This window comes from Medicago sativa, chromosome 7 (assembly GCF_051527215.1).
Source record: "Medicago sativa cultivar Bolivia chromosome 7, Bolivia_mono, whole genome shotgun sequence".
Lineage (NCBI taxonomy): Eukaryota > Viridiplantae > Streptophyta > Magnoliopsida > Fabales > Fabaceae > Medicago > Medicago sativa.
Genome location: NC_140755.1, coordinates 28595799 through 28623477, shown reverse-complemented (window position 1 = coordinate 28623477; position 27679 = coordinate 28595799). Strand labels below are relative to the sequence as shown.

General features: G+C 32.9%; 2 protein-coding genes, 1 long non-coding RNA gene and 1 pseudogene across 5 annotated transcripts; 3 read left to right on the top strand and 1 right to left on the bottom strand.

Annotated features, from left to right (window-relative positions):
• Positions 1-1236: 1236 nt before the first annotated feature.
• On the bottom strand, positions 1237-8643 carry LOC146905377 (protein NUCLEAR FUSION DEFECTIVE 4-like). Of its 2 annotated transcripts, none has more exons than XM_085730078.1 (3): positions 6239-8643; positions 2758-3677; positions 1237-2182 (listed from the first exon to the last, which is right to left on the bottom strand). In XM_085730078.1, exons 1-3 carry the CDS (start codon positions 6572-6574, stop codon positions 1669-1671), a joined length of 1770 nt encoding a protein of 589 aa, XP_085586204.1. In that variant the 5' UTR covers positions 6575-8643; the 3' UTR covers positions 1237-1668. The 2 variants fall into 2 exon arrangements, with proteins under 2 accessions (XP_085586204.1, XP_085586205.1); XM_085730079.1 differs by having other exon boundaries at positions 8139-8621.
• An 8136-nt stretch (positions 8644-16779) lies between these two features.
• On the top strand, positions 16780-18106 carry LOC146905376 (uncharacterized). Its single transcript, XR_015019819.1, has 2 exons — positions 16780-17256; positions 17356-18106. It is a non-coding gene; the product is annotated as an uncharacterized LOC146905376 (long non-coding RNA).
• Positions 18107-21676: 3570 nt separating this feature from the next.
• LOC146905375 (uncharacterized) lies at positions 21677-24751 on the top strand (annotated as a pseudogene). The gene is made up of 2 exons (XR_015020118.1): positions 21677-24091; positions 24392-24751. The product of XR_015020118.1 is annotated as an uncharacterized LOC146905375 (transcript).
• An 11-nt stretch (positions 24752-24762) lies between these two features.
• On the top strand, positions 24763-27466 carry LOC146905374 (uncharacterized). Its single transcript, XM_085728527.1, has 3 exons — positions 24763-24934; positions 25535-26189; positions 26842-27466. Exons 1-3 carry the CDS (start codon positions 24763-24765, stop codon positions 27464-27466), a joined length of 1452 nt encoding a protein of 483 aa, XP_085584653.1.
• The last annotated feature ends 213 nt before the right edge of the window (positions 27467-27679 follow it).

The window sequence follows — 27679 nt, the reverse complement described above, 5'->3', positions numbered from 1 at the left end:
CCTGCATAAATGGGTGAAGTAAGATAGATAAAGCGTAAAAGGGCAATAATCACTTATCTCTCGGCTTTTCCATAAATAACTTGTAGAACAAGTAACAAAAGTGCCTTACTTATTCATTTAAAATACAACTTTGTGGCACTTATCATTGGACAATCATAGAAATTATCCCACCCAACTATCATTCCAAAAGGAGGTAGATAGACAATTGTAAGATCATCCCTAATGGTGAGGTCTTCACCATTTAAAACTCGGTACCTAATAGGTACCCCCATTGGGGAAATTTTTTTTGGGAGTCTCTTTAAGACTCGCATTCTTAAGTGGACCTCACACCACTTATTATTAAAATAACCATTGTTGAGTTGTTTTTGTTGAAATGTAAATGATAAAGAGTTATTGGTTGACCCATTTAGACATTTTGTTCCAGGGTCTCCATTGGAGTGATTGAGTACTTATTAGGTACTATTATTAAAAAATTATAAAAAAAAGTGATGTGTACATGTGGGACCCGTTTAAGACCTCAAAATTGAGGGTTTCCATTGTGGATACTCCCTTAAACACTCCCTCTAAAAACTAATCTAAGGTATAATTCGAACCAGCAACGAGATACCTTCCCATGTAGGAGAGGGATAACGGATCCCACCAAAACAACCTCCCAAATGGGAAAATACTAACTGGTACCCATACCTAGCGGTCAAAATATCACGCCACGGAGCTTGGCTCTCTAAAATTAACCTCCAACACCACTTGTCTAAGAGAGAAATTAACAGGGGGAAGGTCCCTAACCCTAATCCCTCCTCTACACTGTCTTTGAAGTAAAGGTAGAAGATGAGAATAAAATTCAGAGCAAAATTCAAGAGGACCACCCTATCTCCGAGACTAACATATTCATTACTCCACAAGCCAAGCCTGTTAGAAATGAGGTAAACAAGAGGCCCCCAAGTTACCTCCCTACGAGGGTTAGCCCCGACCGGGAGACCAAGATACTTAAAACAGAGGGACCCAAGTTTTCTTAAATTCAACAAGTGTTTCGCACACACAAGAAGGGAGTTACCACATTGACCCTTATGTCGGTACTTTTAGCAAAGTTAACCCTCTGCCTCGAAGCTACCTCAAAACACTTGAGAATCGCCTTGAGAGTCCAAAGGTTTCCCATTGTAGTTAATACAATAATGGTATTGGTATATATGAAAAATAGAAATATAAGTTAATACATAATAAATATTCTCTGACACAATATAAACAAATAATCAATCAATACAATACAAAACTGCTAGCAAAAAAGAGCAGAACATTTACAACAATGAAATGCTTCATCAGCTACAATACATATTTTAGCATAACCACTGATAAGGACAAATTTCAGTGTTCATAGTAATAAAAGGGAAATATTCTGTGAATTTCCCTATAGAACAAGTGGAGAAACCTCCTGGTGTCAAATTTGCCTTGCTTTATTAGAAAAAAAAGGAATCAATATAACACAAATATTTGGAAAAGAATTTGCAAAACCGCGTGGAAGCTGCTAGCTGGTAAATCCATTTGGTTTTCCACACTCAAAACATATTCATATTCTTGCTTCTGCATTTTAATCTTTCTTTGATTCAAACCAGCTACAAATACTTTCTAAAGTATAATAATGGACACCAAAATACTTGGTCCAAAAATCACAGATCATCGAAGGCTTCGCATAGAAGATTTTCCATACAAGCTAGCATAAACAATCCTTGTTCGGAACACGAGAAACATGCTTAACCCTGCCGCAACAATGCATAATCCTGCCATGATAGTGGATGTCAGGAAGAAGCATATGGAACCTTCGCACTTTGGCGCGTCACCAACATTAAGCGCACTAGATACGAATGATGCTATATTCAGGTTTTGGCCACCATGAGCTTGTTTCTCTGCTTCATAATCATAGATCCTACTAGCAATGAGACTAGAGAAGACAAGAGTTCCAACAGGGTTTGCTAGAGTGATGAAATTGTATAATGCACCAAAGTTTCTTAAACCAAATAATTCAGAGGCTGTAGCTGGAACAACTGCCCAATGAGCACCGTAACCAAGTCCAACTAGTAAAGTGCCAACGTACATTGAACCTGGCCATCCCATGCCAATGAAAAGATGACCAACAGTCATAGCTAGTTGAAATGCAGCTAATGCAGCTGGTCTTGGATATGTATGATCCCTGCTCAGTAAAACACATCGGAATTAAAAAAACCATGTTAGAAATTTTGACAAGATTATCGCCTTTTGGATAAACAGCTTAATTAAGCGCTTATCAAATAAGTTCTTATGTATAAGCTATTTCTATAAAAAAAGATAAAATATAATCAAACTTTTTTTATATAGGTTATAAGCTCTTATCACAAGCCCTCCTAGAGAGCTCAAGGAAATAAGTTGAGACAGCTTATAAACATGTGATCAGCTGTTTCTATAAGCTCTCCCAAACAACCTCACAAGTGTTTATGCTCGTAAATAAGCTCAAATAAGCCAACCTAAGGGCTCAATCGATTTTCTCTCTGTTTTTTGTTTTAAATAAAAAAATGTCACATTATTTTCACTTTCTTTTCTTGGTTCAAAGTTTTGTATAGGTAACACTGAAAACAATACAAAGAAAGTTTTCATGGTTTCCTATATAGAACTTCGGAAACAGGAAACAAGTGAAAACAAGTAACATTTGCATAACAAAAACAAAAAACATTATCTGAAACCAAACAAGCTATAAATATTTAATCAGGGTGTAAATGAAATGATTTTTACTTGACAACAATCTCAGATATGTAGCCGCCTCCAACACGTCCAAGAAAGTTCCAAATACTGATCATGGAGACGAAAATATGTGCATTGTCATATCCCAAAGACTGGCTCATCTGACCGAGATTGTCAATTACAGTCAACCCAGATCCAGAACCTAAGACCATGGAAATGAAAAGAAGCCAAAAATCTGCTTTAATCAAAGCTTGCGTCAAGGTAAAATCTTCTCCTCTATGTGGTCCTCTCCTCCTCTTAACCCTCACAGCTCCTTCTGCAGCAGCTTGCAGCAGTCTTGATTGTAATTGTGCTATACGTTTCTGCCTTTCCGACGCAGGGAGCAAGTCCACTTCCTTAGGCTTCTCATCTTCCAACTCACTTAATATTACTTCATCTGAATAATTTTGAGATTGTCCTTCTGTTTCTGGAAGAAGTGCTTCTTCCTCTAGAGGTTTTTCCGCAGGGCCGAAGGTTAATGACAAAGGAATTATAATCGGAGCAATGAGGATCAAAAAGAGGATGATTGTAAAAATTGTGATAACAGTTTCACTCAGATCAACTAAATCTTGAACAACCATAACTCCCATCAAATAAGCAGCCAACAAGAGACATACACCATAAACCAACGTGAAAGATTTTCCATCCGACGGCCGCACTTGTTTGTGACCTCCGACAGGTCTAACAATGAACATAAGACCTATTCCTACCAATGCTGGACCAACAGCAACCATGAATATTAGCGATGCATGATCAGGGGAATGGATAACTGCATATATTTGAGTCAATATTGCACCACTCAATCCAGCAAAGCCCTTTAAAATTCCAACCACGGGACCCCGGCTTTTCGGGAAATTTTGAACACAAGAAACCAAAGAAACTGTGTTGAAGTAGGTTTCACCATTTGTTCCCACAAATATAAGAATACACATCTGCACACCAATAACAACTAATCATATAACTTGAACAACAAGGTAAATAAATATATTAAAAGACACCTCTTAATGTAATAAAGATGTATACGGTTATTATATGATGACGATTACATTGTCCTCAAATATACACTTGCAACATCTTGACACATCAATGAGAGTGATGGATATTAACTAACTTTTGATCTTTAGAAGACATCAACTATAAGAAATCAGTACTAGGGACAACCTGGGCAGCACCAAGTCCTCGGATTGAAGGAGTGACCAGTGTCCGACACGTGTCAGTGTTTGACACAACACTGATACATGTGGTTATATACAATCACTAATATTTTCTTAAATTATTATCAATGTCTACATGTCAGTGTTGTGTCTAGTCTTCATGTTTAAGTCGCTGTTTCGAAAGGGATAACTGGATAAGGGTCTCTACCCAACTTTCTTGTATTAGGAATACCTACAATGTTGTCATTGGCAGATGACGGTTTATTGAGGATGGACGAAAGTCCACAATATAAACATGGATTGTGACTTATGGCGCTAACATGGTGAATGATACAACACTACACAAATTGCATATGGAGGCTGGCGCAAGATATGCCACGCCATTCCATCATGGCTGCTATTTAACAACACTACTTTCATGTACTCAGGTCAAACAAACGTAAAATCTTTATTTTGAAACATGGGATTGGTATTATGGTGCCGCTATGACAAGTGGCGCTTCACAAAGTGCTCACAACGGCTGGCAAAAAATCTGCCGTGCCATTTCGCCATGGCCACTATTTAACAACACTACATTCCTTTGCTCACGTCAAACAAACTCAAAAATTTATTTTGAAACATGGGATTGTGACTTATGGCGCCCCATGGCAAGTGGCGCTTCACAAACTGCCTACGGCGGCCAGCACAAATCCGCCACACCATTCTACCATGGCTACTATTTAACAACACTGCTTTCTTGTGCTCAAGTCAGACAATATCAAAATCTTTATTTTGAAACAAGGGATTTTGACTTATAGCACCGCCAAGGAAAGTGACGCTTAACAAATTGCCTGTGGTGGCTGTAACGAAATCCGCCACGCCATTCTGCTATGGCCTCTATTTAGTAACACAACATTCATGTGATCAGGTCAAACAAATTCAAAAATCCTTATTTTGAATATTTTGTCCAACCACCAAACTACATCTAAAACCAAAACCGCCTAGATCAGAAGCCTTCCCCAAAATTTATTAGCATCCGCCATTATTAAAAGGGGGCACTGCTTAAGTCCAAACATAAAGTAGAACCAAGATACAACTTTTAGGTGCCATGTTGCCAAGTGTGACATATTAAATCAAAACTTTCTCAAGGAATCTTAGACAGTAATTAAGACATAACTTATTAAAATTTATTGCATAATCAATTTTCAAGTTCAGTTAACAAACACTAGAAAAGAAAAGCAGTACAGCATAATCCAAAAGAAGATTAGTTCTGTAAATTGTGACCAAGATTTAGTATCATGTCACATGCTCACATGGGAGCCAGCTGACAGACACAGCCAACAACCAAATTGAGTAAAGTTAAAATCAATTAATTCTAAAAGTCTTTAGTCAGCTTAAGATACAAATTTGTTTGCAACATGTATACCATTATATCTGGAGGGAAAATTTTCAAAATCTAAAGTATATTAAACCATTCTTTCACATTCACCTCTTTTTTTAAGCATGCTGTAAATCATTACACTGGTATAGTAATAGTAATAGTAATAGTAATAGTAATGTGAAACAGTCAAAAGCATAAAAAGGAATATACATCTATTTGTTACCATCATGTGGAAAAATAAGTGATAGAAAAATTTCACAAGCCAAGATTGAGAAAAGAGAAATGGAATATTCATTTAAGTGGATTTGTCTGTAAAGTAACCTTCCTGTCACTGTTAGATTTAAAGTCCCTTGTTTTTCCATATTGAAGAAACAAAACAACCCTTTATTCCAGATATTATGGTCCTAAAGTTTCTTTAATGAAAAAGTTGCATTTTCATATATAGTAGATTTAGGTAAAACCCATGAATGATCAACCAAAAAAATTTGTAGCATTAAAAAAAACTGGAAAACTCATTTTAATGCGAAGAAAAAGAGATTATGTTATGTGCTTATTTGGTTTGACAATGAGTTTGACAAAATCACGGCAGTGTACCGTCACCATCGTGATTTTGGCAAAAGTTACATACTCAACAAAATCACGCTGTCACCGTGATTTCACGAAATTCATAGTCAATCCAAACATACTCAAAAAATCAGTTACACAAAAAATTTGGAACCACATGAAATAATTACTACAAAACAAAAAATCAAAATTGTACAATAAATACTAATTTGATGATGAATGAAACAACAAAATTTATCAAAAAATGAATGAAACAAACAAACAATTAACAGATAGTTACCATCTTATGATTGAAAGTAACTGAAACAAACCCCAACAAAAAAAGAGTCAAACTTTACACAACAAAAATAAATTCAATCATCCAAAAAAACATGACAAATAAATACAAAAAATTCCAAAAAAAAAAAAAACTTACAGCCCATAAAGGAAGAACAGGAACTTTACTAGTAACAATTAACCAAACCCAGCCATAACCAACAAGATTCAAAGAAGCTCCAACAAGCAAAGCAGCCCAAATAGGTAAAATTTCACACAAAACACCAGTTAAAAAACCAACACAATCACCAAGGTCTTTTGCAACACCTAACATAGCAAGTTGTTTTTGATTATAATTTAATGAACTTTTTATAACTGGTGATATGCTTCCAAATAAATATCCTATACCAGCCCATGATTGTAACCACATTGCTCCTACAAAAACAAACCATCTACTTTTGTATAGGGTTATCAATTTCTCTTTTAATGCACTCATTTTTTGTGAAGATTGTTCAATGAATATACAAAGTTTTTTTTTGTGTTTTGTGAAAGATGATGAAGATTTTGATGGATTTTGAATCTGTAATAAAAGGGTTGGATGTTGTTGACGAAGGAGGGAGGGAGGGAGGGAGGGGCAGAAAAGAGGGATTTGTATATGAGCTGGCGATGATTGTTTTTTTCCTCATTAAGATCTTATTATAGATATAAAAATTAAAAAATCTTGTGGAAATTTTGTACAAATATTTTAATCATTGGATTTGATTTGATTTTTATTTTATTTTATTTAAATCAATTTGATGGATAGAAATTCACATTCACTTTTAAGAGTGTTTGAGTTTGTCCACGTGAACTTAGCTCAGTTGGCAGTTGGCAGGGACAATGCATAATATATGCAAAGGTCGTGAGTTCAAATCCCGGACACCACAAAAAAAAGTGTTTTGAGTTTGTCCCCATGAGTTTAGTTTAGTTTGCAAAGACAATATATAATATATGCAAGGTTCAGGATTCAAATCTCGACCACCACACAGCCAACAACCAAATTGAGTAAAGTTAAAATCAATTAATTCTAAAAGTCTTTAGTCAGCTTAAGATACAAATTTGTTTGCAACATGTATACCATTATATCTGGAGGGAAAATTTTCAAAATCTAAAGTATATTAAACCATTCTTTCACATTCTCCTTTTTTTTTAAGCATGCTGTAAATCATTACACTGGTATAGTAATAGTAATAGTAATAGTAATGTGAAACAGTCAAAAGCATAAAAAGGAATATACATCTATTTGTTACCATCATGTGGAAAAATAAGTGATAGAAAAATTTCACAAGCCAAGATTGAGAAAAGAGAAATGGAATATTCATTTAAGTGGATTTGTCTGTAAAGTAACCTTCCTGTCACTGTTAGATTTAAAGTCCCTTCTTTTTCCATATTGAAGAAACAAAACAACCCTTTATTCCAGATATTATGGTCCTTATAAAGTTTCTTTAATGAAAAAGTTGCATTTTCATATATAGTAGAATTAGGTAGACATAAAACCCATGAATGATCAACCAAAAAAATATGTAGCATAAAAAAAACTGGAAAACTCATTTTAATGAGAAGAAAAAGAGATTATGTTATGTGCTTATTTGGTTTGACAATGAGTTTGACAGGATCACGACACGACAGTGTACCATCATCATCGTGATTTTGGCAAAAGTTACATACTCAACAAAATCACGATGTCACTTTGATTTCTCAAAATTCATAGTCAATCCAAACATACTCAAAAAATCAGTTACACAAAAAATTTGGAACCACATGAAATAATTACTACAAAACAAAAAATCAAAATTGTACAATAAATACTAATTTGATGATGAATGAAACAAACAAAATTAATCAAAAAATGAATGAAACAAACAAACAATTAACAGATAGTTCCCATCTTATGATTGAAAGTAACAGAAACAAACCCCAACAAAAAAAGAGTCAAACTTTACACACAAAAAATAAATTCAATCATCTAAAAAAACATGACAAATAAATACAAAAAATTCCCAAAAAAAAAAAAAACTTACAGCCCATAAAGGAAGAACAGGAACTTTACTAGTAACAATTAACCAAACCCAGCCATAACCAACAAGATTCAAAGAAGCTCCAACAAGTAACGCAGCCCAAATAGGTAAAATTTCACACAAAACACCAGTTAAAAAACCAACAGCATCACCAAGGTCTTTTGCAACACCTAACATAGCAAGTTGTTTTTGATTATAATTTAATGAACTTTTTATAACTGGTGATATGCTTCCAAATAAATATCCTATACCAGCCCATGATTGTAACCACATTGCTCCTACAAAAACAAACCATCTACTTTTGTATAGGGTTATCAATTTCTCTTTTAATGCACTCATTTTTTGTGAATATTGTTCAATGAATATACAAAGTTTTTTTTTTGTGTTTTGTGAAAGATGATGAAGATTTTGATGGATTTTGAATCTGTAATAAAAGGGTTGGATGTTGTTGAAGAAGGAGGGAGGGAGGGAGGGGCAGAAAAGAGGGATTTGTATATGAGCTGGCGATGATTGTTTTTTTTCCTCATTAAGATCTTATTATAGATATAAAAATAAAAAGGCTTAAATGCAATTTTGCCCCCCCTATTTTGACTCAATCGGAATTTTACCCCCCTATTTTAAAACTCGGAATTTTGCCCCCCCAATTTAATGTTTTTAGGAATTTTACCCCCCTATTTTAAAACTCGGAATTTTATCCCCCCAATTTAATGTTTTTCGGAATTTTACCCCCACCACATTATCTTATTATCCACCTATAATCTTGTGGAAATTTTGTACAAATATTTTAATCATTGGATTTGATTTGATTTTTATTTTATTTTATTTAAATTAATTTCATGGATAGAAATTCACATTCACTTTTAAGTGTGTTTGAGTTTGATCTCATAACTTTAGTTTAGTTTGCAAGGACAATATATAATATATATGCAAGATTCAGGATTCAAATTCTGATTTTTGTATATACTTCCTCCGTTTTAAAAAGAGTGTCGTTTTAGGTGTTTACACACATATTAAGAAATGCAATGATTAAAAGAAAGAGAATGATTATTTTACCAAATTACCCTTATTAACTATTGATTAGTTTTAAAAGTAATACTTTGGAAGTAGTGTGCAGAGTATTAATTGGAGGGTACAATTGAAAAGAAAAAGTTATTATTGCATTGAAACTGAAAGTGACATTCATTTTGAAATAAATTTTTTTGGCTAAAGCGACACTCATTTTAAAACGGATGGAGTATTATGTATTGTGTCTAACAACTGAGTATTATATATTATGTCTAACAACTGAGTTAGGCTCACGAATATTTGTTAGTTTTAGTTTTAAATTTTTTTAAAAAAAAAAAAAAGTTAAACTAGTTCATCCATTGATATTAGAGAAAATCAAACCTAACACATTGAAGATGAACACAATCATCCTAGGTTAATATGATCATGTCAAACCAAATGGACTAGTGGAAATTTTGTACAAATATTTTAATCATTAGATTTAATTTAATTTAGTGACTTGTTGTTTTCATATTGAGTAAAGTATTAATATTAATTTCGTGTGTGAAGTTATGTCATTTACTACTACTATCATGCTATTTGATTTGTCTTTATCGTCTTATTTATTAGGCTAAAATATGGTATTGGTCCCTGTAAAATAGGTCAGTTTTGGTTTTAATCCCTGCAATTTTTTTTTATAGTTTTTGGTCCCTGCAAAAATAGGCCAGTTTTGGTTTTAGTCCCTGCAATTTTTTTTTATAGTTTTTGGTCCCTGCAAAAAATTTTGTTTTTGGAAATAGTCTCTGACCCCAGTTATGTGATGATTTGTCACTTTTATAAATAAAAAAATAATTATTGTATATGTTTTATTATTATTTTTTAATTAAAAAATAATTATTGTTATATAAATTATAAAAAACAATATTCTTTTTATTAAGTAAACACATATGCCACATATGCACAAAAGTGACAAATCATCACATAATTGGGGTCAGGGACTATTTCCAAAAACAAAAATTTTTGCAGGGACCAAAAACTATAAAAAAAAAATTCCAGGGACTAAAACCAAAACTGGCCTATTTTTGCAGGGACCAAAAACTATAAAAAAAGAAAATTGCAAGGACTAAAACCAAACCTGGCCTATTTTTGCAGGGACCAAAAACTATAAAAAAAAATTTGCAGGGACTAAAACCAAAACTGACCCATTTTGCAAGGACCAATACCATATTTTAGCCTATTTATTATATATAGACAAATTGTTATGTACCAATGACACATATTTGACGGAACATTAAAAAACTAACGGAAACCGGTGTTTCCGGGGCATTAGTTATGTCCACTAGTTTATTGTTTTTTGTTGGTGCTTTCTTTGTTTTGGCACCTAGTTTGTAAATACTCTTGGGTGTTTCACCTTTTGCACACCTTATGCGGGGTGATTCATTGGTGTTAATATAAATCATTTTAGTTTGTTCAAAAAAAATTACTAAAAAATGAGTATTTTATTTTGTTTTTTGGTACAAAATAAACAATTCTATTTTACTAGTTTTACTAGGTGTTAAAAAAACGTGCTTTTGTTTTGTGTGTGAGGGGAATCTCTCTTAGAAAAACAAAACAAAGCGTGTTCGTTGTACCCAAAAAGATGTGAAGCGTGTTCCACGTGAAAACGTCAACATCCGTAAAATTTATGGAGTATCATATTTATTAAATGATTGTATTTTTTTTTTGGTAGTGTAAATGATTGTATTAATAAAATGACTTATTCGGCTCTTGTAAAAAAAATGACTTTTAGTAAAATAATGACTTATAAAATGAATTTTTAAGTTGACAATATTTCCCTTGTACAATAAGTTATTAGAATGAAAAATTAATTGAACGTTTGCTCCTCTATTGTCACAATGCCGAAAATAGTCTCCTCATTCTTTTTTGAATTGATCTGTTTGCTTATTTAAGTATTATATTTGTTGCAATTTTAATCCTATTTTAATATTTTTTTATCACAAAAAGACGATCTGACAAATTTTTAATGATATTTACATTCAACGTATCAATGAGTCAAAAATAAAATACAAAAAGATAATTTATGAACCCTGTTATTAAAATAACTTGAGTTTGAAATCCTGACAATAAAACAAAGAAAAACTAAAGATGAAGTGAGTTCTTCAAAAGAATTTAAACAATAGTTGATAATTGGATTCTTGAAAGATAAAAATTTTGTAACATAACATCATCATTTTTCAAGCCAATAATCTTGATTAGGATCAAACCTGCAATAAGTGAGATACTTGAGGGAGAAAATATTCACTTTTAAAAAAGAAAACTATTTTGTGAGCATGATAATGTTGTTTTTAAACAAAAGTTGATATTATTATGGATACTCAATCTCAAAGGATAAAAAAATTGTCAACATCATTATTTTTGAAGTCAATAATCTAAATTAGGGTCAAACCTGCAACAAGTGTACTAATTGAAGAAGAAAAGATTAGGGTCAAACCTGCAACAAGTGTACTAATTGAGGAAGAAAAGATTCACTTCTAAAAAGAAAATGATTTGTGTGAACATGATAAATTGAGCTTAGCAACAACACCATAAGCCACATCAAACTCATAACAGAAATGGAAAGATAACTTGAAGAAATAATATCAATAACTAGTTGAAAGACGGGCACGAGCTCTTTCTACTGCGCTAACGCATGTGATTATTTTATTATGTTTGTTTGTATTATTTTGATTAAATTTTTCAAATTTTTAAATATTAATGGAAATTATTGATATATTGATTTATAAACAAAATATTGTCAAGTTATATAACAATTATTTATGAACTCAACGTATTTTAGTTTGTCTGCATATAAAATAAAGAAAAAATAATGATCTTTTATTGTTTATTCTAATAGTAATTAGTAACATCATAACATAAATGTATAAATGACATTTTATGTAAAAGAAACATTGTTATGATTGCGATAAAAGAATATCTTTAAAAACTATATTTTTCGTAAAGTCTCAATCTTCTCCTTCTATTTTCCCTTCATTAATGAGAACTTTTGTTGAATTTTGAGAAACTCCTCTCGATAAAGCTACATATAATTGACCATGACTGAAAACATGTCGTGGAAGATAGATTCCGACATTGGGAATGGTCTGCCCTTTAACATTAATTTTTGCTCACATTTGTTACTAATATTTTTTTAGAGGATTTAAAGTCCAATCTTTAACATAATATTTTGCTCACGTTTGTTACTAATATTTTTTTCCAGAGGATTTAAAGTTCAATCTTTAACATTATTTTTTGCTCACGTTTGTTACTAATATTTTTTTTAGAGTATTTAAAGTTCAATCTTTAACATTATTTTTTTCTCACGTTTGTTACTAATATTTTTTTAGAGGATTTAAAGTCCAATCTTTAACGTTATTTTTTGCTCACGTTTGTTACTAATCTTTTTTTTAGAGAATTTATAGTCCAATCTTCAACAATATTTTTTGCTCACGTCTATTACTAATCTTTTTTTAGAGGATTTAAAGTCCAATCTTTAACAATATTTTTTGTTCACGTTTGTTACTAATTTTTTTTAGAGGATTTAAATTTCAATATTTAACATTATTTTTTGCTCACATTTGTTACTAATCTTTTTTTTTATAGAGGATTTAAAGTCCAATCTTTTTCATTATTTTTTACTCACGTTTGTTATAATTGATCAAAGACTAAGGATGAGTAATTTATATCAATAAAATAATATGGAATACTGTTTTTTGTGGAAGGGATATGAAAATACTTGACAATCTTTGTCGGTTGTATTGAGGGGAACAACACAGATGTACAACATAAAAGCGGCTGATAAAAAAGTAACATGAGTTGTTGTTTTGTGGTAGTTTTTTTGTGAGTTTGATCTTTGGTTAACAGAGGTAAAAGAGGGTTAACGGTGACGATTAAGGACATGGATTACTAATCCACGTATTATTTTATAATTGGCTACTTGTATTTAAAATTAAGGATATTTGGAAAGAAAAGTCCAACCCAAAGGTGTGCTTATAGATAAAAAAGAAAAAAAGCACACTATTATAGTTTGTATAAGCAATTATAAACCAGCAAAGTCAAATAATTCTTAAAATTAATCGTAAATAGTTTGAATCATAATCAATTATAGACCAGCAAAGTCAAATAATCCATAAAATTAATTAACTTTGATTAGTTGTAACATGAAAGAAAAAAAACTTACAGGTTAATTCTGAATTCTGATGCAGAGGGCGGAGAGAGGTTGAGAAAAACTAAACAATGTGGGAACGAACTATGAACTGTGAGAACCCTATTTATTAATATTTTTAATATAGTGCTAACAAATCTTTTTCTAAAAGATTTTGAATCATAATTGTAACATCCCGATATTTTTATACATTATATACATGTCATTCATAATATTTTTCTTAATATATAGTTTATTCTACTTATTTTATGCGTAAAATATTTAAGAAAATCTTGACATTTTCTACTTTGGTCAATTGAAATTGAGAGACTTAACGGAGCGAAAAATAGAGGGTGTGGATCAAGAGGTTTTTCGGCTAGGAAAGTGAGCTTTTAAGGTAAGGGCTTTTTCCCCATACGTCCATACTAAGTGCTAGGGTTGTGTTAGTAAATAGTGGTAGCAATTCTTGTCTTTTAAAAAGAAAAATAATTAAAATGTATTTTCATGGTAAAATTTGATCCTTTCTGAAAGTGATTATTCTTAATTATGAGTGATTATTCTTAATTATGTTTTATATGAAAGTTGTGTATGATAATGCGGTGTGAATTGATATATTTATATTATTATGTTTTATATATTTTTGTGTTGTTGGAAAAGAAGTGTTACATTTTTTTTTGATGAATTAAAGGAAGAAAGAAAATCAAGGTAATGTGAGTTTTATGAAAATATTGGTTTTTGGGTCATGTGCATGATGATTATTAATATTTGATTGTGTTTGCCTAAGTGGCAGGATTGCATTCATCGTCATGCATGCATATGCATTTCTGTGTGCCTTAGTGGCGGTTAAAAAAATATATATGTGTGCCTTAGTGGCGGTTAAATATTATGTGTGCCTTAGTGACGGTTAAAGAATCATGTTTGCCTTAGTGGCGGTTAAATATTTTGTGTGCCTTAGTGGCGGCTTATGTAACAGCCCAGGGCCCACTGCCCCGGTCTCTCTATTACTCACAAGCTTAATCACTAGCCCCCTCACTCTACTAGTGTTTTTGCCTCCCGTGGGAATCGAACCTAGTACCTGGGGATAAGTACTACTTCAATGCATTCCCACTACCAATTGAGCTAGTAGCTCAATTGGTAGTGGGAATGCATTGAAGTAGTACTTATCCCCAGGTACTAGGTTCGATTCCCACGGGAGGCAAAAACACTAGTAGAGTGAGGGGGCTAGTGATTAAGCTTGTGAGTAATAGTGAGACCGGGGCAGTGGGCCCTGGGCTGTTACAGCTTATATCTGAATCATATAGTTATAAGAGCATGCATCTTACGCATAATTGCATTGAGTCAATTGTATATTTGTGATTTTAGAATTGATTAAAATATTATAATGCAAATGAAATGGGTGTGAACTTTACTTAAAGAATATGACTTGAATGTATTTTTCTTAATTCTTTTTGATTGAGAAGTTTTGATATCATCTATTTTATAACATTGTTTCTTGTGCTTTGAGTATGAACCAATTTGGATAAGGAAATTGACCTTTTACACCAACATTTTAGGTACCCATGAACATGAAGAGATGTGTTTTGCTTTGGTGTTTTGTTTGAAGCGCGACGGGGACACAAATTGGGTTTTTGATCGAATTGTAATCTGAAAAGTAATTTTGAAGGATATTAGTTTAAGAATTTTAATTAAATTATGTTAAGAATTTTGGATAGGTTTTGCTAAGAATTTATTATTGAAGAAATAAATAAATAGTAGTGTTTTTAGAAAAATTGAAATGATTTAGGCGTAATGTCTTGGACCAAAATCCGGGGCGTTACAATAATATTTTCCTCACGTTTATTACTAATATTTTTATCAGAGGATTTAAAGTCCAATTTTTAACATTATTTTTTTCTCATGTTTGTTACTAATATTTTTTTTGCTCACGTTTGTTACTAATCTTTTTATTAGAGGATTTAAATTCTAATATTTAACATTATTTTTTGCTCTTGTTTGTTACTAATCTTTTTTTCGAGGATTTATTGTCCATTTAATATAGTGCTAACAAATATTTTTCTAAAAGATTTTGAATCATAATATTTTGCTCATGTTTCTTACTAATATTTTTATCAGAGGATTTAAAGTCCAATTTTTAACATTATTTTTTGCTTAGTTTGTTACTAATATTTTTTTTCTCACGTTTTTTACTAATCTTTTATTAGATGATTTAAAGTCTAATCTTTAACATTATTTTTTGCTCATGTTTGTTACTAATCTTTTTTTTAGAGGATTTAAAGTCCAATCTTTAACAATATTTTTTGCTCACGTTTGTTACAATTTTTTTTTAGAGGATTTATAGTCCAATCCTCATCGGCTATTATTTTTGTTTAAAAAAAATTTAAAAAACTCATAGACTCGTGAGAAATAAAGGAGGAAAAAACATAAACTTTGGATTACTTTTTTTTTTCATAAGTGATTATTGTTCAACTTTGATTTTCTCAAATTCTGATTCATTCATTCTTCTAACAAAAAAAGTAAAAACAAAGCTTGAATTGTAATGTTGGCGGAAAGTAAATTGCTCGAAGGATAAAACAGAAAGATATTCAATTCATGAAGTGGACCTTAAAGATATTTCATTCAATGGTGCTTCAGAAGTATTAATCAAGTTACTGAGCCTTGAAACTTTCTAATTTTTTAGAGGTGATGAGATGTGATCAGAGGGTACTATGATGAATTCTGGATCGATTTGAATTCATGAGAAGAGACATAAAGAATGCAAATATAATTTTTAAACTTTTTGTGAGTTTCATCTGTTGTTAACGGTGGTAAAAGAAAGTTAACGGTGGCGGTTAGTGACATTGATTATTAATCCACGTGTTATTTTATAATTGGCTATTTGTATTTAAAATTAAGGGTATTTTTGGAAAGAAAATTCCAACCCAAAAGTGTGCTGAAAGGGGCAGCTTTCTTTATATATCGTGTATATATATAGAGATCTTAACAACTGATCTCTACGTTAATTTCTCAAAAATATTTTCCAAATGAGAGAATCTTGGTCCAACCGATAACAATCTCGTAAGCAGTGGCGGAGCTAGAAAAAAAATATCGGATGAGCCGCTAAAATAAACAATAAAGTACAATTTTTTTTTTTGGTGAATCTTTTATAGTTTTATTTTAGTTATCTTCAACAACAAATGTAATATAGTTAACTCATATAGTCCTAACAATTCAAAAATATATAAACCCTCCGGTCACTAATATAAGCAAAAGTTTGATTTTAAGATTCATTCATTAAATGATGTATGTAGTCTTTATTATAGACTACATACGTCATTTAATAAATGAATCTAAAAATCAAATTTTTGCTTATATTAGTGATCGGAGGGTGTATACTTTATCCTTAATATAAGTAATTAGCATATATATATGAAAAGTCGTTTTTTAAACTTCATAAATACCAAATTATTTGGCCAATTTGCTTTTTCTTTTTATAGTAATTCATCCTTAATATATTCTCATTTTGTTTCGTTGTCAAAGATTAAGAAATTTGTTTGCACCTGCCGTCAACACCTCCTATTTACCAATCTCAGATCCAGCCATGTAGATGCTGGTATCGGGTGGTGCGATGAGCGGCGCCGGCCCTCCGCACTACCATTTTTCTGTTCTCCGACGATGGGTTTTTTTTCTTTTTTTCCTGTGTCTCTATTCATTTTTTTTCATTTCACTTTGATGGTGTCCAAAGCTTTGTCAAATCCGGTTGTGTTCTATGGCAGTGGTGGCTCCTCATCCGCTCTTGATTGTTCTCTGTTTGTCCGCGGTTTTCGGTCCGGGTTCGTTTGATTTGATAAGGATTAGCGTGGGAAAGGTGATGGTGGTGTTGTAGGTATGGTTTTGGTGGTGAGGCGGTGATGGTGGTGACGTAGGTCACGGGTTAGGTGGTGGGAAGAGGTGATGGTTGTGTTGTTATGGTGGTGGGAGGTGGTGGTGGTGGTGATGTTGTGGTGATGGGAGGTGGTGATGGTTGTGTTGTTGTGGTGGTGGGAGGAGGTGATGGTGGTGATGTTGTGGTGATGGGAGGAGGTGATGGTGGTGATGTTGTGATAGTGGAGGTTGTGATGCTGTTTTTGGTGGATCGGTGGTGAGAAGATACGGGTTTCGGGTTGTGTGTGTGGTTGCGGTTTTGTGGTGTGTGGTGGCGGTTTTGTGGTGTGTGGTAGTGGTGATGCAGTAGGAAGACGGAGCATCAGAATCGTTTCTTACGGTTATTTTCGGTGATGTTTAAACGGTGGCAAAATGGGTGGTGGCCAACGGGAGGGGTTAGCGAGATTATTGGTGTTTGCGTGGTGTGATGGAGATAGCTGCTTGCGTGATGGTTGGAGGTTTTCGAAGTTGTAGTTTTTGCATAGCGGTATGGATGGGGTAGGCTTGGATAATCTAGTTTTCGGATTTTGTGGCGGCTTGTGAGGATGTTTGAGTGATTTGGCACAACTTTTGTTTATGTTGTTGGGGAGGGTTGTCTTTGAATTTGGTGTTCCTTTTACTGTTTTCGAAGATAGTCCTTTGTTAGGTGATGTTTCCTGTGGGTTTTTCAGATTGTCTTAGATGCACGGGTCTATGGGTTTACACTTGGGTGCTCCCCATCTATCATTTGTATGTTGCTATTTTACGACTCCTGGCCTAGCACCTCTTGTGCTGGTCAGGACTCATTGTGATTCTAATAAATTTAATTTTAGCTTCTTAAAAAAAAAAGAAATTTGTTTGCTCTTTGCAATTAAGGCAAACAAGAATAGATTAATCAAATTAGAAATGCTAACGAATGATGTTCGAAGCAACGGTGACGACGACGAAAAAACAAATCCATAAAGACATAGACATACAACAACAAACCATTTATCAATTCAAAAATCAACCAGAGACAAAAAATTAACTTTCAAATTTGAAGTGAAAAAAGTGAGATAGGGAGTGAAAGAGACTACGAAGAGGGCTTTCACCTCGGCTATGACAACACTGATTGGGTAGATTGAAAGCTGAATGAGCAGCGATAATAAAAGAGCTGAAGGAAGTTGAAGTTGAAAATTGCGTGCATTAGAAGAGCCTAAGTGAAGGAACGGCCGTGCTTGAGTAGTGGAGAAGGTGGACCATTTTGTATTTTTCTTTAATAACAAGGGGTGTTTTAGCAATTTTGTTATTGGAAAAAAATTATTTTACTTTTGGGTGGGTGGACCGTGGTCCACCTTAGGCCATACAAAGTTCCGCCACTGCTCGTATGTATTAAAAAAATGGCCATCAACATATACATTATACCAGTTTTTTTTTAAGGAAATATACATTATGATTGTTAAATTGCTTTTTTTAAAGAAAAATAAATAAATTTAACGAATTAATCTAATACAATTATACAAGAATACAATTAAATTAAATAGCCTAAAGGAGACCAATTTTGCATAATTGTTACTACATTCGTTCCTAAATATAAGATCCTTTTGGTTAAATATGAGAATTAAAAAAGTTGATAATATTATTAAATTTATTTGTATTTTTTTCTAACAAGTAAATTTATTTGTAAATACAATACTATTGTTTTTACAATATTATCTTTTGAAAGAGAGAATTAGTTTATATTTCAACATATTAAAAGTGTCTTATAACTAGAGAAAGGTAATAATTAGTATATTCATTCAGATTTATATCTTGGTATTATCCTAAATGGTAGTATTAATTTTTATTTAATCTAAACCTTATCAATATACTCTCTCTGTTTCAAAATGAGTGTCGCTTTAAGCTTTGACACACAGATTAAGAAATTGAATGAAATAATCATTGGATATAACGCTTTTACTAAACTGCCCTTAATTTATAAGGAAAAGACAAAATTAAAGTTGCATTGAAAATTGTGTGAGAGAAAAGTTGGAAGAAAAAAATTAAAGTTGTATTGAAAATTTAAAGTGACATTCATTTTGAAACAAATATTTTTGGCTAAAGTGACAATCATTTTGAAACGGAGGGAATATATTTTTTTTTATTTTGCTACAAGGAGAGGAAAATGTGGGGAGTCAAATTCAAACTCGGAATTCGACATAAAAATAAAATATCCTCAAAGACAAACTACCAACAAGTGACATTATAAAGTTTTTTTTTTTTTGAGGGAAGTGACATTATAAAGTTTGAAAGTCACTCCAAACAAAGCTATGCTTATAAAAAAAATCCAAACAAAGCTTGAAGCTTTTGTTTTTTTTACAGGAACCAAGCTTTAAGCTTAAAGAGGATATTTAGTGCTTTTTTTTTTTTTTTTTGAGGAAGTATATTTAGTGCTCTTGAAAAAAGTGAAAGGATATGTACCTATATTTAGAAGGGAAAAAAAGGAAATTAATGTCATGAACCTTACAACGAGTAAAAAATATAATATTTTAAGGAGATCGTGTAACACGTTAATAAAAGAAACAGAGAAAGTCCCCTAAAAATAATAAAAAAACAGAGAACGTGGCCACACGCAGCAGAAGCAGCAGAAAAAAAAGAAGATACGACATCAATAAATTGATTCATATACAACTTAATATGACGATGAGGAGATCTTAATATTATCAGAATAATAATTTGAATTGTTCTAAACACCAAGCATACCAGCTTTCTGTTTATATTAAATAAAATCTAGAAATATGTACATAAAAATGCACACGGGTTTGTGAAGTACATTAGATAGTACCATATCATGAAAAGCCCTCCCAAAAACAAGTTAGGAGTCAAAGAAAAATTAAAGATAATGGCATAAAAAAATTAAGTAAAATAATTTAAATACATATAAAGTGATTGGTTCCTTAAAAAAACTATAAAGTGAATGCAATATAAGCTTCTCATTATTATTCAACCTCTTAAGCAAGTCGATCGAAAATACACTCCGAACTAAAAACAATGATTGGATTGTAATCTCTTATGGATTTTGTGCGATTAAAAGTTACGATCAGAAAAATAGATAGTTTCTAAATTATTACTTTTCCTACCATATGTTCTTGTCATGCGCCCTATTTTATTCCATAGATCAGAAAACCCCATTGTGTAATTTTTGAAGGTTTTTGCTCAAAACGTCACATTTTAAGCATTTCCAAACATCAAACACAACATAAGGTCTCATTAATTCAATTTATATATGTTTGATTCATATTTTTTTTATGGATATTGAACCCGTTCAGATTATATAACTCGAACTAGATCGTTCATGTTTGGATTATATAATCCGAACAACTTCATTCTATGCCGTTTTTAATTATTTTGTGGATTTTTGTTAATTGTATGTACACGTGATTTTGCTTGTTTCAAATATGGACCACATGGACCGTGTTAGGAACGACATAGTTTCCATGACTACATCTGCTAGGCGGGAGCGGATGGAGAGGAATGTAGTGTTGAGGCAAAATCCCTAATTAATTTTAAAGATAATAAACTTTAAATGATTAAAGGATTAAATGGACTTTGATTAATTCCTTGGTATTTAACTTGTGCTCTTGAGTGTTTTACTAAGACAGGAACAGATTTAAATCATACCAAATCAAAGGACATTTAAAATCATGAACTAAATCTGAGTTCAGAAAGTTAGTTCAGAAGGTTGTTCAGAATGTTGATCAGAAAGCTGAACGTTCTGATGGAAACCCAGAAGGGTGTTCATAAGCAAACCCAGGTTCATCAAGAACGTGAAGAACATGCTAGTACATTTGACATAAATGAAAGGTCCAGAAAAGTACATTTGCATGGGCCTATCAACAAATAAAGGCATGAACAAGGAATCATGTGTAAAGGATCTTTAATGTTCATCAAAGACTATGAACATTAAAGTACTAGGAATATTCCAATGTGAATTTAATCCTAGATGTTGCATTCACTGCACTTCAGTTATGTCCTTACTATTAGGATTGATTACATTAAAAGCTAGTCTTACAAATCATCCTAAAGTAAGCACAAATGGAACATTCTGATGGTCAGAATGTTCATGTCTGCGCATGCTTCAGCCAATGAACAGTGTAGTTGGTGAAAAGTTAGCAAGCAAAGCAAAAGAGATCTTGCATCAGAGATAACATGACCTCTGAGCTGTAAACAAGCAGATTTCTTTGAAGCATGGGCCTGAAGTTGCAGATCCACTGCTCTCTCTCTCCTGCACAAAGTCCAAGACAGATTTGGTGTACTTTATCCCACCTTTTCCAGCAAAACTGGATGCATATGGAAAGGCTACTTTTTGGAGGATAAAACTCATACAAATCTCATACCACGTGCTGGGCAAGCCCAGATATTCATCCAACATTCATCCATGATGAACCCAGATGAAGAACATCATGAATATCCAACATTTTGATGAAGAACACATCAACATTCTGATGTTCATCCTGGGAACTCAACAACATTCTGATGGTCAGAATGTTCACCCAGATTTTCAAGTAAAAGCTTGTGGGGCCCAGGACACGTGGCATAACACCATTGGTCACCTTACAACGGCTATATGAGCCCAAAAACTCTATAAATAGAGATCAAAGGCTCAGCATTACTTGCACCATTGCAAAGCATACAAGAAAATAACTTAATTTGTTTGAAGCTCTTGCAATTCAATTGATCATCACTGAAGGCTTTCTTCTTACCTTCTTTATAGTGTAAATCAATTTTCTTTCTCCCTCTCTGTTATCTTATTCACAGATAACTTCTTCCTTCCTCTCTTCTTCTGTTTGTCTGATTCACAAACTTTCAAACTTCACACAAATTGTAACAAAGTCTCATCTAGCTTTAGGGGTACTAAAGTGTTAGCTTGAGCAAGAATTGTAAAAGTCTAAGTGGTTAACTTAGCAACAAGGTGCAAGCCTGCTGAGGCTTAGAGAATACAGGTTGTAAGTGTTCAGGTGAACACAGTCTGTAAGGTGCAGGATTTGAGAGGTTATCTCAAGCATCATAGTGGAAAAATCTCACAAAAACTGTGAGGAGTAGACTAGCCCACATTGGGTGAACTACTATAAATCTCTGTGTGTTATTTCCTTCTTCCTTATACTCTTTTACTTACTGCAAACACAAACACACACAAACACAGTTACTTTGCTGAAACTGTTTTTACACTCAGACATCAGAACGTTTTGAAGTCTGCTGTTAACTTAACCATTCCAAGATTTCTCTTGAGAATTTTTTTTAAGTTACAGGTTATTTTTAAAGGGTCACAATTCAAACCCCCCTTCCTTGTGACTATTTTATCTACTTCAATTGGCACCAGAGCCTGGTTCTAAGGGTTTGAACACTTAAACAAGTGTTAGAGAAAAGATTCAGGAAGTATGTCTAAAGTCAAGTACATAGCTGAAGGAGGATCATCAAACAGACCACCTCTTTTTGATGGCTCAAACTACTACTTCTGGAAAGGCAAGATGGAGCTCTTTCTCATATCTCAAGACAATGATATGTGGCAAGTCATCACAGATGGAGACTTTGTTCCAACAACCAAAGAAGGAGCTGTCAAAGAAAAGAGTTCATGGTCAACAGATGAAAAGGCTCAGGTATTGTTAAACTCTAAAGCTAGACTCTTTTTATCATGTGCACTAACCATGGAAGAAAGTGAAAGAGTTGATGAATGTAAGAATGCTAAAGAGGTATGGGATACTCTGAGAATACATCATGAAGGTACATCTCATGTCAAAGAAACTAGAATTGACATTGGTGTCAGAAAGTTTGAAGTCTTTGAAATGAGTGAAAATGAAACCATTGATGAGATGTATGCTAGATTTACTACAATAGTAAATGAAATGAGATCTCTTGGAAAGGCATATTCCACTCATGATAGGATCAGAAAAATCCTAAGATGTCTTCCTAGTGTGTGGAGACCTATGGTCACTGCAATCACTCAGGCCAAGGATTTAAAAACCATGAACCTAGAAGATCTCATTGGTTCACTGAGGGCTCATGAAGTTGTACTTCAAGGAGACAAACCAGTAAAGAAGGTAAAGACACTTTCCTTGAAAGCATCTCAGCAAACTCCATCAGTAGCTGTTGATGATGTGCAAGAACCACAAGAATTAGAAGAAGTTCATGAAGAAGAAGCTGAAGATGAACTTGCTCTAATCTCCAAAAGAATTCAAAGAATGATGTTAAGAAGAAATCAGATAAGAAAGAAGTTTCCAAACACCAACAACAGCACCAGAACTGAAGCTGACAAAAGCCAAGTCACTTGTTATGGCTGCAACAAAACTGGACACTACAAAAGTGAATGTCCTGACATCAAGAAAGTGCAAAGGAAACCTCCCTTCAAGAAGAAGGCAATGATCACTTGGGATGACTTGGAAGAATCAGAACCTCAAGAAGATGAAGAAGCCAACATGGGATTGATGGCTCAGTCAGATGATGAAGAAGAGGTAATTATCTATAAAACTGACTCTTTTTACAAAGATCTTGAAAGTAAAATAGATAGTCTTTTATATGACTCAAACTTCTTAACTAATAGATGTCATTCTTTAATCAAAGAACTTTCTGAAATAAAAGCAGAAAAAGAAACACTTCAAAACAAATATGATGAATCTAGAAAGACAATACAAGTTTTGCAAGATTCTCATTTTGAAATGTCAGAAAAACAAAGAGAATTAAAGAAAAAAACAAAAAGGCATTTTATCTATACCTTCTGAAATGCAAAAGGAAAATAAACTTTTGAAAAAGGAAGTTGAAAGATTAAAAAATGATCTTACAGTTTTTATAAAATCTACAGAAACATTTCAAAACATTTTGGGATCCCAAAGTAACATTGCTGAAAAATCTGGTTTAGGTTTTAAAAATCCTAGCAAAATCATTGAAAGTATTGTACCTAAGAAAACTGAGATTAAAATGAAATGTTCTTATTGTGATAAGCTAGGACATAATGAATCAGTATGTCATGCTAAGAAAAGACTTATCAGAAAAAATAAGATTAATCTTAGTTCAGAACGTTCTCATCTCAATAGATCAGAAAGTTCACAAAAGGCTGAGAAGGCTAAGAAGATATGTTCCTACTGTAACAAATCTGATCTTACAAGACAGAATGTTACAATAAGGAAAGATCTCTTAAAAGAACTAACCCTCAAGGACCCAACATTACATGGGTACCTAAAGTTTTTATCTTGTCAAATGTAGGTCCTGCCTCAGGGTGCTAGAACAAAGCCATGGTATCTGGATAGTGGTTGTTCTAGGCACATGACAGGTGACAAGAACTGTTTTCTGACCTTTGAAAAGAAGGATGGAGGACTGGTAACATTTGGAAATAATGACAAGGGTAAGATCAGAGGTAAAGGTACTATAGGTAAGCCTAACTCTGCTAAAATAGAAAATGTTCAGTATGTAGAAGGTTTAAAACACAATCTACTTAGCATAAGTCAATTGTGTGATAGTGGATTTGAAGTGATCTTTAAACCTAACATATGTGAAATAAGACAAACCTCCTCTAACAAACTGTTTTTCACTGGATCAAGAAGAAAAATTTTGTATGTTTTAGAACTAAATGACATGCCTGCTGAATCCTGTTTTATGTCTCTTGAAAAAGACAAATGGATCTGGCACAAAAGGGCTGGTCACATAAGCATGAAAACCATTGCTAAACTTTCTCAACTTGATCTAGTTAGAGGATTGCCAAAGATTAGCTTTGAAAAGGACAAGATCTGTGAAGCTTGTGTTAAAGGTAAACAAGTAAAAAGCAGTTTTAAAACCATTGAATTTATTTCAACTCAGAAACCTTTAGAGCTTCTTCACATTGATCTCTTTGGTCCAGTTCAAACTGCAAGTCTAACAGGCAAAAAATATGGTTTTGTTATTGTTGATGATTTTTCCAGATTTACATGGGTTCTGTTTTTAAAACACAAAGATGAATCTTTTGAAGCATTTCAACACTTTTGTAAAAGAGTTCAAAATGAAAAAGGTTCTAATATTATTACAGTAAGGAGTGATCATGGAGGAGAATTTGAAAATGCATCCTTCAAAACATTCTTTGATGAAAATGGTATTAAACATAATTTTTCTTGTGCAAGAACTCCACAACAAAATGGAGTTGTTGAAAGGAAAAATAGGACTTTGCAAGAAATGGCTAGAACAATGTTAAATGAATCAAATGTTGAAAATTATTTTTGGGCAGAAGCCATTAACACATCTTGCTACATTTTGAATAGAGTCTCAATAAGAAAGGTTCTCAATAAAACCCCATATGAACTCTGGAAAAACATTAAACCTAGCATATCTTATTTTCACATATTTGGCTGCTATTGCTACATTCTGAACAATAAAGAAAAATTGGGTAAGTTTGATCCTAAATCAGATAAAGCTATCTTTTTAGGATACTCTACAACTTCTAAAGGTTATAGAGTGTACAATCTAAAAACCCAGACAGTTGAAATTAGTATGCATGTCATATTTGATGAATATGATGAACATTCTCAACCAAAAGAAAGTGAAGACAAAGAAGTGCCAGCACTTCAGAATGTTCCCAGCCAGAACACTGAAACTTCAGCAGAGAAAGAAGATGATCAGAATGTTCAGGATCAAACCTTCCAAAGTCCACCCAGAAGTTGGAGAATGGTAGGAGATCATCATGTAGATCAAATCATTGGAAGCACAACTGATGGTGTGAGAACCAGATTGTCCTTTCAAGATGCCAACATGGCAATGATCTCTCAAATGGAACCCAAGTCAATCAATGAAGCTATTATTGATGACTCTTGGATTGAGGCCATGAAGGAAGAACTTTCTCAGTTTGAAAGGAACAAAGTTTGGAACCTGGTTCCAAATAATCAAGAGAAAACCATCATTGGAACAAGATGGGTTTTCAGAAACAAGCTTGATGAAAATGGTAAGGTTGTCAGAAACAAAGCAAGGTTAGTTGCTCAAGGTTACAACCAACAAGAAGGTATTGACTATGATGAGACATTTGCACCAGTGGCAAAGTTAGAAGCCATCAGAATTCTTCTTGCATATGTTGCACATAAAAGCATTAAACTTTTTCAAATGGATGTTAAAAGTGCATTTTTAAATGGATTTTTAAATGAGGAAGTTTATGTAAGCCAACCTCCTGACTTCTTAAATGAAGAAAAACCAAATCATGTTTTCAAACTCACTAAAGCACTCTATGGTCTTAAACAAGCTCCTAGAGCTTGGTATGACAGACTTAGCACATTTTTGATTGAAAATGGTTTTTCAAGAGGAAAAATTGATACCACACTTTTTAGAAAAACACATAACTCTGATTTACTTATTGTTCAAGTTTATGTGGATGATATTATTTTTGGTGCCACCAAAGAAAAAATGTGTGAAGAGTTTTCCAATCTTATGCAAAGTGAATTTGAGATGAGCATGATGGGTGAACTTGGTTTCTTCCTTGGTTTACAAATCAAACAACATCCAAATGGAATTTTCATTAGTCAAGAAAAGTATGTCAAAGACATTCTTAAGAAATATAAAATGAATGAGGCAAAAATCATGGTCACCCCTATGCATCCATCTTCAAGTTTAGATAAGGATGAGAGTGGAAAATCTATTTCTGAAAAAGAATATAGAGGCATGATATATAGGTTCATTATTATATTTAACTGCTAGCAGACCTGACATAGTGTTTGAAGTAGGATTATGTGCTAGATTTCAAACATGTGCAAAAGAATCCCATTTAACTGCAGTTAAAAGGATTTTTAGATATCTAATAGGTACTACTGATCTTGGCCTTTGGTATAGAAAAGGTTCTAGTTTTGATCTTTTAGCCTATTGTGATGCTGACTATGCTGGAGACAAAGTTGAGAGAAAAAGTACAAGTGGCTCATGTCAATTTTTGGGACAAGCATTAATTGGATGGTCTTGCAGAAAGCAAAACACCATTGCACTCTCCACAACTGAAGCTAAGTATGTATCTGCAGCTAGTTGTTGCTCTCAAATTTTATGGGTAAGAAATCAGTTGGAAGATTACTCATTAAGGTACACAAATGTTCCTATTTTTTGTGATAATACAAGTGCAATTAATCTGTCTAAGAATCCTATTCAGCATTCTAGGTCTAAGCATATTGAAATTAAACATCATTTCATTAGAGACCATGTTCAGAAAAAGAGTATTGCATTAAGCTTTGTTGATACAGAAAATCAACTAGCTGACATTTTCACAAAACCCCTTGTTGAGGATAGATTCAATTTTCTTAAAGAAAAATTGCTAATCATTAAAAATCCCAATAAAGATTGATCATTAATCACTAAGGGCCTAAAACTTACCCCCTTGATGTCATCTGATTCAAATCAGTAAGATCAATCTTAATCTGAATATTCATCAGAATGTTCAAGAGTTCAGAATGTTCATCAGAATGTTCATACGATCAGAATGTTCATCTGATAGTTCAGGTCAGAATGTTCATAAGGTTCAGAACATTCAGTCTTGGATTCTGGGTAAAAATCCTGT

Excerpts from the sequence above, each read along its gene's own strand:
- LOC146905377 (XM_085730078.1), bottom strand. The coding sequence starts at position 6,574 with ATGAGTGCATTAAAAGAGAAATTGATAACCCTATACAAAAGTAGATGG. Across the intron at positions 3,678-6,238 it reads CTGTTCTTCCTTTATGGGCT|ATGTGTATTCTTATATTTGT; the intron begins GTAAGTTTTTTT and ends ATTGGTGTGCAG. Across the intron at positions 2,183-2,757 it reads ATATCTGAGATTGTTGTCAA|GGATCATACATATCCAAGAC; the intron begins GTAAAAATCATT and ends TTTACTGAGCAG.
- LOC146905374 (XM_085728527.1), top strand. The coding sequence starts at position 24,763 with ATGCCTGCTGAATCCTGTTTTATGTCTCTTGAAAAAGACAAATGGATC. Across the intron at positions 24,935-25,534 it reads CTGTGAAGCTTGTGTTAAAG|AAAAATTGGGTAAGTTTGAT; the intron begins GTAAACAAGTAA and ends TGAACAATAAAG. Across the intron at positions 26,190-26,841 it reads ACATTTGCACCAGTGGCAAA|ACCTGACATAGTGTTTGAAG; the intron begins GTTAGAAGCCAT and ends AACTGCTAGCAG.